Raw genomic sequence first — 12,070 nt, 5'->3', positions numbered from 1 at the left:
TTGCCATGGTTGCCCTTCTGTTTATTCTCCGCTGAGGCTCTTTTTCTCCCTTCCCTGAGGCAAGCGTTTGCTCCCACTGCTGTAATTCAATGCAATCCCTCCCCGTCGAGGCAAGCACTGTAATTCTCTCCGGTTAGTCCACCAGCAGATGACAAACACCCACCTCTCCGCCTCTTCCAAGGAACGAGGGGACCGTGTGGCAGAGTTTCAGTTAGGTTTTCTTTCGCCGGTCAAGATGTCCGTTAAAGTTGAAATCTTCCGGACAAAATTTCAAAAGTGCCGGTCAAAGGTCTTTTTTGTTATTTATTGAGCTTTAAAACAAATGAATAACGACTCTATATAATAATATAATAAAACACGGAGGACGGAGATCTATTTTTCTCCCCCTCTTCTGACTTGATCAGAGCACGCAAGGGGGGCGTGGTCAGCTGCAGCTCACATAATCAGCCCCCTGTAAAAACAGGGCTGGAGAACAGCAAATAGAGCAAAATGAGGCATGGCTAAAATGCATGATCTGTTTGGTATTTTGAAAACAGAAACGTATAAATATACCTTATATAGGTATGGCCCTACAATATATCATTTAAATATAGCATGATAGGTGTCCTTTAATGTATGTGGATTCTGTATGGGGTCAAAGTGGGGTGTTTTTGAGCTCTGTTCAAATGGATTTCCCATTCATTCCTATGGGGCAAATGATCGCAGTTTTCTGCGATTTGCGTGAAAAGGGCTAGGCGAATCTTTTATAAAAGACATAGCAACCCGATCCCGGTCATTCCGCACGTTTTGATGTGCTTTTTGTGTGTTTCATGCAGTGTTAATTTTGGCAGCTGTTTTGTATTTAGTCTTTAGACGAAAATGGTTATTAGTTTTAGTCACATTTTAGTCCTTTCTATCCTTCATAGGGTTAGTATAGTTTGTCGACGAAAACTCAAAACGTTTTAGTCGATGAAAAATTACATTTTAGTCAACTTTTAGTCAAAATGTTTTCTCTCTTTAAACCAATTCAGTCAGGCAAATACAGGTTTCTGACATTGGAATCAAGGTGACAGCATCAAGTGTTGAAATTCGTAAAGGAACATTTCACTCTCTTAACACTTTACTTGTGTAATATCTAGGGATGGGTATCGTTAAGGTTTTCTAGACTACGGTACTACTCTTATCGATACTGCTTATCAATCCGGTACTTTAACGGTATTCTTGTATTTACTTTTTGTTCTTTTTGAAAGGGAAAAACTAACAAACTGTTAACCAAATTAATTGCTTTATTTAAATGTGAAATAAATGAAATATATATAATTATGTTAAAATATTGGACTGTGAGTAAAATGTTGGGCGACTGTGTACTTGTACTCCACTACATGTATTGAATACCTTTAGTTACTTTACAGATGTGGATGAATGATGTGAAATATAATCAAGTGTTAAATCAGACTTTAGTTCCACCTGGAGTAAATTCACAAGCTACCCTGCAGTATACAAAGTCATTCAAACTAGCTGCACCTTTATCAGCTTTGAGAACACTTTCATGATCAATCATTATAAAACATATCATATATATTATTCTGAAATGGACCAATCTGTCTCTATACTTCTGAACGCTCCATCCCCGGTAGATCTCTGCGTGCCGCTGCACCGTGTCTGTTAGGCCCCCCCCCCCCCCCTGCACACAGAGAGACACAAGGAGATCGCTCTTCTGGAGTGAAGAGAGCAGAAATAATGATATTGCAAGTTAGAAACGTAAGATACATTTTGATAGACAAGACGGACAATTTGGGGGGAAATACCCTGCATTTTGAATGTCCGATAGTCCACCATTAACACCTTAGTCCCGTCAACGAAAACTAAATATACATTTCGTCAGTTTTCATTATCAAGAATCTATTTTTAGCACGTCATCGTCTCGTCTTAGTCATGTAAAAAAGGTCGTTGATGAACATTTTTCGTCATAGTTTTCGTTGACGAAATTAACACTGGGTTCATGTCAACGCTGCCAGACGAGTAGCATGACACAATTTGTGGCGGAAGAAGCAGAATAAGATTAGATAAGTATGTCGAATACTATACTGTGTGTGGCTTCGCCAGTCACACATAATAAAGGTCCCAGAGTCTGTGGAGCGGAGAGGCACATAATCCAAGATGCTTGAAGTCCATTGTGAAGTCTCCACAGTCAGTGAAGATTTGGGGAGCCATGTCATCTGCTGCTGTTGGTCCACTGTGTTCTGTCAAGTCCAAAGTCAATGCAGCCATCTACCAGGACATTTTAGAGCACTTCATGCTTCCTTCTTCTGACAAGCTTTATGGAGATGCTGATTTCATTTTCCAGCAGAACTTGTCACCTGCCTACACTGCCAAAAGTACCAACACCTGGAATTACTGTGCTTCTTTGGCCAGAAAACTCCCCTGATCTGAACCCGTAGAGAATCTATGGGGTATTTTCAAGAGTAAGAAGAAAAAAAAACATGCGTGAATTTTAACAACATGTTTATTTATTGACTACTACCCACACATAAACATATGGAAATGGGTTACTATTTGAAAAAAATAATGTATTTATAAATGTTTTTAGGAACCTATCCATGTGATTTTAATTGGGGATCGACCTCAAATCCTGAGGGTCCGGTAAGATTTTTTTTTTAATTTTGGAGTTAAATGCATCAATCTGGTGCATTTTGAGGGGAAAATAAAGAGACTAGATCTATGGAAACACCTATACTAAGCAGAACTGTATACGATTTCAATAATCATAAGATCATGGCCATAACCAATAACATACCATTTCCAATATGAAAAAAACACTGAAACTTGTTTATTAATTTATTTTTGGTTCATTTATAGTTGTGAGTGTGTCTGTGCTCCTGAATCAGCCTCTCCTGTCTCTCTCCTCTCCTCCCTGCTCCTCTTTGAGGCAGCAGCAAAGACTAGTTTTAGCTCTTAACAAGTTTTAAAAGTGTATCTTACCTTTTTTCACCTAGTTAACTTTTTATTTATTTATTCATGCATATTTTACTAATCACATTACATTACATTTCATTTAGCTGACGCTTTTATCCAAAGCGACTTATAATGACCAATTACAGGGACATTCTCCCTGGAGTAACTAAGGGCTAAGTTCCTTACTCAAGGGCACACTAGTGGTGGTGTTCCTGGCGGGATTAGAACTCAAAGCCTTCCGATCTTCAGCCCACCACACTATCCATTAGACCAGGGATCACCAACTACATTTGTCCAAGGGCCAAAATGTATCCAATAGATACTATCGCGGGCCAGCGATTTTAGAATCACTTTTAGAATACTTTTACAATACTTTCGGAATACTTTATTTTTCTATAACAGATGGGTATGTTTTGGTGTACAGGAGACACTTATTTTACTGTTTTAATGGCTTATCAAGAACTCAAACACAACATCTTGGTGTCATTCTGGACAGCTCCCTCTCATCTGCACCACATAAAAAACATCACCCGGACTGCATTCTTTGTACTGTCTTAAAACATTTCCTTGGAATATGTTATGAATTGTAAGGTGTCCTTGGGTGCTTTGAAAGGCGCCCATAAATAGAATTAATTATCATTATTATTTATTATTATTATCTGAAACGATGTAATAACTTTTAAAACTTTTTCCAGTCACTTGCCCCATGCATTCAGCAGCAGCAGGCCATTCACTTTGATTTGATCTCGTTATGAAATGTCATCATTTCGACAATAAATAAATGCTACATAAACGTTATCTTGCACATTTTATCTAACCATCTCCGTTTCTAACTTTCAATATATTTTGAAAGAGATCTCTCTCTCTCTCATCTGCGTGCCGGGGCGGGGCCTCAGAGACACACTGCATCTCTCTCGCTCACAGACATGCTGCAGCGCTGTGCAGTGTGCACACAGTTCTGCCGGTAATGAATATTACATTTTGTGAGGAAACTTTTCCACCAATAACTCCAATAAGTATTCCAAAATGTATTCACTTCAGGTTTACGAAAGTAACTGTAATCAGATTACTCGTTTTTCAAATGTAACGCCAGCTGAATACAGTTAGCCTACTTGATTTTTGTATTCTGATTACGTAACTCCGTTACATATATTCCGTTACCACCCAACCCTGCTTCTAGGCTACTCTCCCGCAGTTCCTGCCTCTCTGTTGGACTCTGTCGCAGCGGGGCTGCTGCTGTGGAGTGCACAAAGAAGACTGTTCACAACTAACGATCACTTCTTCTTCAAGGCAGGGAAGGTTTCGCAGTAGGCAGTCTACTGTCCCGCAGCTGCTGCCTCTCTGTTGGACTCTGGTACTGCACCTTATTCACGAGACGTTGTAAAAAAAAAAATGTGCGGGGGGCGAACGCAGTAACCACTCCACCAACCCCACTGTCACCCAAATCGCGCGGGCCGGAGGAGAATGTCTGGCGGGCCGGATGTGGCCCGCGGGCCGCTAGTTGGTGGTCACTGCATTAGACCAATCACTACCCTCTCAAATGGAAATATGTGTTTACATAAATGGTGACCACACCGTTTGAGGCCCACTGAGAACTTCGACTAAGTTAACTATCTAAACACTCAGAGTCCTTTACCTCACCTGAGCTGAGGTTACCCCGAGCTTGAATGACACACAGAGACCAATCAAGGGCTTTGATTTATGATCTGTATGAAAGTGGCCATGTCGGCAGGCCACATCATGTGGACAGCCAGTCACCCTGTGTGAGGAAGGTCACTTAACAGGCCAGAAGGAGGTGAGATCAGAGCAAGGGAGCGAGGGATCATTGTCCACAAGTTAATCGATCACAGATGGCGTCGTGGTCACGGACGAATACAATTTTTTTTAATAAAAAGAACATTTTATAATAAAAAAAAAACCTAAATGGGTCGCGAAATATACTTGGGCGGCCGTTAATATACCTGGGCGGCCCGCCCAAGTATAGTCTATGTGTGGGAAACCCTAGAGAGACACGAGACCCAACAACGCAGACGAGCTGAAGGCCGCTATGGAAGCAACCTGGGCTTCCATCACACCTCTGCAGAGCCACAAGCTGATCACCCACATGCCACGCCGTGTAGTGAGAGCAGAAACATTAACATTTCTGTAATTAAAATATTCTTTTTTTTTTTTTTGTTGAAATTGGTCTTATGTAATATTCAAATTTTCTGAGAAACTGAATTTTGGGTTTTCATTAGCTGTAAGCCCTAATCACCAAGATTAAAACAAAGAAACACTTGAAATAATTCACTTTGTGTGAAATGAATCTATATAATATATGAGTTTCACTTTATGAATTGAAATACTGAAATGAATAATCTTTTCCACGATATTCTAATGTATTGAGATGAACCTGCACTGTATGTGTGGCATCATTTGAGTGCACCTTTATTGGGGACTTAACCCTAACTGGAGGCATCCTTTTGTGACCTTTTTTTTGTTGTTGCAGGAAGATAACGGCAATGCTGCGTGTTTTAACACAATACAAATCCATTTCCCCCTCATGAGGACACAGGATCTCCTCACTGAAAAGAAGAAGCTGGGGCCATAGTCATAGTTTCCCAATAATCATGAACATCGGAACGCATTATGGCTCTCGTCATTGATATCCTGACTGAAAAGAAGATCCTACCTGGAGGAGTTGGACATAGAGACAGAGGAGCCTGAGGGCCGATGTCGCCGGCGGTCTCGTGGTGGGGAGCCAGGCCCTGGGCGTCTCCTGGGGGACTTGGACCGACGCCAGGGGTCCTTCCACTCATCTGGTCGCCTCATGACTGGAAGATCATCCTTCTTCAAAGGAGGCTCCATCGGCCTGCTGAGGAGATTCAATTAAAGATCAACAGAGGGTTAGAGACAAGGCGTAGAGTAAAAACAAACTATTTTCTAATTTTGTATAAACTTGAGAAATCTGATCATTTCTATGCTGTTTTAAATATTGCCTGTTTTAATAAGGTGACCGAGCCTGAAAAGCAGTTAGACTGTTTGAGAAACCCTATCTAATTCTAAATGTTATTAGACTCATTGTTGTTATATGTTCACATCATGCCGCTCTGCACAGTTCAGACCCTGATATGTTTCCCCTGGTGAAGCAAAGACATCATTTGTAAAATGGTTGTCTTTAAGAGTCCATATGATAGGCTGAAATGTTTCAGAGTGATAACAGTTTGAGAGTGTATTTATGAATCACTAATATATATACAGTGGGGGAAAAAAGTATTTAGTCAGCCACCAATTGTGCAAGTTCTCCCACTTAAAAAGATGAGAGGCCTGTAATTTTCATCCTAGGTATACCTCAACTATGAGAGACAAAATGAGAAGAAAAAAAAAAATCCAGAAAATCACATTGTCTGATTTTTTAAGAATGTATTTGCAAATTATGGTGGAAAATAAGTATTTGGTCACCTACAAAACAAGATTTCTGGCTCTCACAGACCTGTAACTTCTTCTTTAAGAGCCTCCTCTGTCCTCCACTTGTTAACTGTATTAATGGCACCTGTTTGAACTCGTTATCAGTATAAAAGACACCTGTCCACAACCTCAAACAGTCACACTCCAAACTCCACTATGGCCAAGACCAAAGAGCTGTCAAAGGACACCAGAAACAAAATTGTAGACCTGCACCAGGCTGGGAAGAATGAATCTGCAATAGGTAAGCAGCTTGGTGTGAAGAAATCAACTGTGGGGGCAATTATTAGAAAATGGAAGACATACAAGACAACTGATAATCTCCCTCGATCTGGGGCTCCACGCAAGATCTCACCCCGTGGGATCAAAATGATCACAAGAACGGTGAGCAAAAATCCCAGAACCAAACGGGGGGACCTAGTCAATGACCTGCAGAGAGCTGGGACCAAAGTAACAAAGGCTACCATCAGTAACACACTACGCTGCCAGGGACTCAAATCCTACAGTGCCAGACGTGTCCCCCTGCTTAAGCCAGTACATGTCCAGGCCCGTCTGAAGTTTGCTAGAGAGTATTTAGATGATCCAGAAGAGGATTGGGAGAATGTCATATGGTCAGATGAAACCAAAATACAACTTTTTGGTAAAAACTCAACTAGACGTGTTTGGAGGAGAAAGAATGCTGAGTTGCATCCAAAGAACACCATACCTACTGTGAAACATGGGGGTGGAAACATCATGCTTTGGGGCTGTTTTTCTGCAAAGGGACCAGGACGACTGATCCGTGTAAAGGAAAGAATGAATGGGGCCATGTATCGTGAGATTTTGAGTGGCAACCTCCTTCCATCAGCAAGAGCATTGAAGATGAAACGTGGCTGGGTCTTTCAGCATGACAATGATCCCAAACACACTGCCCGGGCAACGAAGGAGTGGCTTCGTAAGAGGCATTTCAAGGTCCTGGAGTGGCCTAGCCAGTCTCCAGATCTCAACCCCATAGAAAATCTTTGGAGGGAGTTGAAAGTCCGTGTTGCTCAGCAACAGCCCCAAAACATCACTGCTCTAGAGGAGATCTGCATGGAGGAATGGGCCAAAATACCAGCAACAGTGTGTGAAAACCTTGTGAAGACATACAGAAAACATTTGACCTCTGTCATTGCCAACAAAGGGTATATAACAAAGTATGGAGATTAACTATTGTTATTGACCAAATACTTATTTTCCACCATAATTTGGAAATAAATTCTTTAAAAATCAAACAATGTTATTTTCTGGATTTTGTTTTCTCAGTTTGTTTCTCATAGTTGAGGTATACCTAGGATGAAAATTACAGGCCTCTCTCCTTTTTAAGTGGGAGAACTTGCACAATTGGTGGCTGACTAAATACTTTTTTGCCCCACTGTATAACATCTATATCCACCTTCACCCTCTTTTGCAATTTCTACAGCTGTACAGTCTACACAGGACCATGAAATAGTAAGTACAAGGACAAACCATTTAGTAGGCATGGGCATTTCCATCTAAAAATACTATTTGAAAATCACAAGGGACTATCAGATAGTCCCCCCTGACCCCAGCAACAATGTAAAACCCAGGTGTTCAAAAAAAGAATATATATATATTTCAGAAAGAGAATAAAAAAACATGTGGATTGATTGCATCATTGTGTCATAAAAAAAAAAGTAATAACCTGCTGACATACTGTAGAAAGTTTTACCGTATTGTGTAATGTTTTTATACTGTTCATGCTCACTGCTTGTAGCACTTCGGGATTTGAAGTCAAATATTAATATTAAGTGTTTTATAAATGAAAACCATTATTCAGTGATGCAAACACAGGTATCAGGGCTCCACATTAAGGGCTGCCCGATGGCCCGGGGCCATCTAGTATTTAGCTCGGGCAATGAAGCCTCACCTGCTGGTTGCCCGATCGGGCAATCTATTATGCCAGCAGCTCGCGGATCCAGTAATGAGTGACCCGACAGTAAAACTAAACATATATATAACTAGTTTAGGTAGTTTGAGAGGTAATTAAAATAGCTACGTGTGATATTCTAACCTGAAGTGTGTGTTTTGTCCGCTCACCGCTGCATGTGATCATGCAGTGCTGCGTGTTGACTCGTCAGCAGCAGCTGATCTCTCTCTCCCGTAAGATTAGACTTCACTCGCGTTTATGTCCATATTGATCAGATCTAGCTAGTTCTAGCTAATGATAGGACTACCCGTTTATTAAAAGACACCTAAACAATAAGTGTCGCTATGCAACTGGGTGAGGCCACAAAGTATAGCGCAGCATTATGCATTTGTTTACATGCCCACCGGAACCCCGAGGCATTACCAACAGATCAACGCACAATCAACCCATACAGGACAGTGTGCGAAAAAGCACACGTCCCACCGTCCGGGACGTGTTATTTACAATAACGGACAAGTAGATCTTGTAATTGACTTGTCCGGTGGACAAGTGACGTTTTTCGCCCTCATTTATTGACAAATTATTGACAAATTAAGTTTACAAAAGGCAGAACTCATTCGCAAATTGTCCGTGTCCGACATTGTTCGTTTAGAAATGTTAGTTTCGGTTCTGCTTGTCAATTCCTAAGGAAATGCATCTCGCCGCTTTCTGTACTGAGACAGGGGCATGGCGTGGCGGGAAGTGTAGCACAGTGGCAGGGTTGGGAAGCAAAACTCGGTTCCGAGTAGGAACAAATAACAATTGTCAGGTCCCGGGATTAATAAGAGTTGTGAGGACAGGACGCGAGGCCGAACCCCGCGGACCGCAGCTCTCTCTCTCTCTCTATGCTCCGGATCAGCTGATCGCTGCAGCTCCGCGTCTCTCTCTCTCTCTCTCTCTCTTTCTACACACAGCGGATCCGCTGCCCGTTTAACAGCCTCATCTTTGTCAAACTTTCTTATGTTCTTTCTTTAACACGTAATGAAGATTATTAAGCGTTTTAGCTCCTGTGTTGTTAATATTGACCGCCATTTCCTTTATGAAGTGAAACAGCCTCCCTGTCTGTGTCCTCGCGTTTTCCTCACATCCCCGGACCCCCAGACTCGGAGGAGCACAGGGATGTCAGTATTGTTTATGAAGCAGGGTATAGAAAGTACATTATTGAAATGAACATACTATTTATTTACTTTTACAAACAGTGAGCAGCTGGGCAGCTGCAGCATGTGTATTGCAGGACATGTGTAAGCGTGCAAGCTTCTTTAAGTTGTAGAAAAGCGTACGCCTATAGGCTATGAAAATAATGTATTATTATTATTAGGCCTATAGTGTTGGACATGTGTGGTTGGACTCTGTCTCACAGGCAGGTTGCAGCATGTGTGTTGCCATATTTTCCATTCTGGACAAGTGAAAAATGTATTCGGACAAGTAAATTGCCAAACTCACTTGTCCATGGACAAGTACTCTCTAAAAACTTTTTCTCACACTGCAGGACATCTCTTTCTCCACATGAAGTGTAAGACATTAGAATTGACTATTCTTGTCTGTCACATACTCTTCTTGTCTGTCACATAAGTGGCGCAACTGAAGCGGTATTGTGCTAAAGGGAAATTATTGTGACCGAAGAGATTTTGATTTGCCGGCCAACGGGAACTCTGACGTCGCCATTTTGTATGCTTCGCGGATGCGCTCGGCTCCTCTCGACTGCTGCTCGGGTCTGCTCGGTCAGCTTCCGGATGAGGAGGCATTCGTTCGACCAATTTACAGTAGATAACATTACAAACATTTTTAACAGGGGCCATAATAGTGTAAATAATGTTTGTTTTGGCAGTTACAACTGAATGTAATGTTTTCTACTTTTTTACATCTGATGAAGGCATTTGCCTTCATCAGATGGAAAGTGTCTTGACCAACAACTTAAGTATTTCTTATAGCTATGTAGTTGGGTCTAGAACCTCAATTCCGTGACCATTCTTCTGCTAAGATGTTTTGACACTTGATTTGACATCATTGGACCTTTTATAAAAAATATAGACCCAAGGTCCCTCCCAAAAATCCCGGCAATTTTTGCTAGAGGGCCAAATCCAAGATGGCTGCTCGCGCCATCTTAAAAAATTAACTTTTGAACCAGAGCGCCTAGAGTCATGTGTAAATGCACTTTTTGGGGTAAGTCGGCCACAAGGATTCAATTTCTGACATCAGTTTGGTGCGATGACATCGTTCGGACCCACAAATCCAAGATGGCCACCATCCGGTCGAGAAAATATACACGTTTTGAACGGGAACATGCAGGATCACGAGGTACCGGTCACGGCAGTAGAACAAGCACTCACTGTTATAAACTGAAGTATATATATGTACTATATATGGGGGCGGAGCTTCCTACAGGCGATATAGGCGTTTGCCTAGAGCGCCACCCAGAGGGGGGCGCCACAAATAAAATAAAAAAAATAAAAAGTTTGCTTGGCGCAGTTTTGGCTCTATATCTGCAACCATTATTTTAAAAAAAATAATAATAATCTAACATAAGGGAAAATGAGCCAAAAATCTAAAATGGTCGGTCGGTCTAAGAGCCTCAGCTTTAAGTGTTCACAGTCAGAACATGCTAGAGCGCTGTGCATTGATGGGTATCTGTCAAGTGTTTTTAAAATTGAGCGTTGAGGAAAGAAAGACTAACGTTAGAGAACTGTGAAGAGGCAAAAGCCATCGGGGCGCAGTATAAAAACAGAAGAAAAGAAGAAGAAGAGAAACGTGCCAAGTTGAAAGGTAGGCTATGCCATTTTGATTGTATTGTCAACATTAGCGAATGGATCATGTAATCTTGCTAGTTAGCCAAGCCAACGTTAGCTAGCCAGCGTTTGTTATTACCATTCAGTAGAAACTGTCATAAGGCTATTTTTGTTGTGTCATGAAATAGAAATATTAGTAATAATAACAATGTTAGTTTTGGTGTAGCGAGCTACACGTTAAGTTTACCTCAGAAAGCAGATTGACTATCCGAGTCAAAAATGTGCCAAATTCAACCCTGTCATAATGTGCGCTAACGTTAGCTAACTAGCTCAGTGGTTCTCAACTCCAGTCCTGTTGAATGTTTTCGTTCCAACCCAGAACTAACACACCTGATTCAACTGTTCTAATAAGATAGTCATAGCTCTTGATTAGTTGAATCAGACCTGTCAGGCTGTCCAAATGCTTACTAACTAAATAATAGCTACATTTAACAAATGGAAATTATTCTTAATTTCTTATCTGCCCCCATATCAATATCTAATACGTAGGCCTACTTGTGTTTCTTATAGGGATTCATGAGTATGCCGCACGATATGGATCATAGCTTGTGACAATGTCCAACATTCCGTGTATCCTGCAGTGTGGAAGGGTTTGCAGCAAAGCCACCGATGCCATTACCTCAATTGAAAAATGGGACACTCTAAAGAACAATACAGAATTATGGAGCGGTCTTGACAAGTTCGGAGACGTCCATACATCCATCGACTGGGATACAGGTCCCGTCGGACACTGTGTCCATGATACATGTAGGTTGACCTTATGCAATGCCACAAAACTGGAACAGGCCAACAACAGACAGAAAAAACGAGTTGTCGATGAATGCCAAGCTCAGTCTTTGTCTACGTCTGACATTAGTTCCACAGCTGCAACTCCATCTTTCAAGCGGCTGCGATCTAGTCTAGGGCTGATACACGATAAAAATAAATGTGTGTGGTGTTGTAAGACGGAGTCGGCAAA

General features: G+C 41.4%; 1 protein-coding gene across 7 annotated transcripts in view; it reads right to left on the bottom strand.

Moving 5' to 3' along the window:
* Positions 1 to 12,070, bottom strand: part of zc3h18 (zinc finger CCCH-type containing 18) — a 96,184-nt gene that overhangs the window by 47,879 nt on the left and 36,235 nt on the right. For all 7 annotated transcript variants that reach the window (XM_079682885.1, XM_079682889.1, XM_079682883.1 and 4 more), the window contains exon 10: positions 5,606 to 5,788. In XM_079682885.1, the coding sequence (XP_079539011.1) occupies positions 5,606 to 5,788 (183 nt within the window). The remainder of the gene's footprint in view (positions 1 to 5,605; positions 5,789 to 12,070) is intronic.

Source organism: Notothenia rossii, assembly GCF_949606895.1.
Source record: "Notothenia rossii genome assembly, chromosome: 5".
NCBI lineage: Eukaryota > Metazoa > Chordata > Actinopteri > Perciformes > Nototheniidae > Notothenia > Notothenia rossii.
This window is presented reverse-complemented; position numbering and strand designations above follow the sequence as displayed.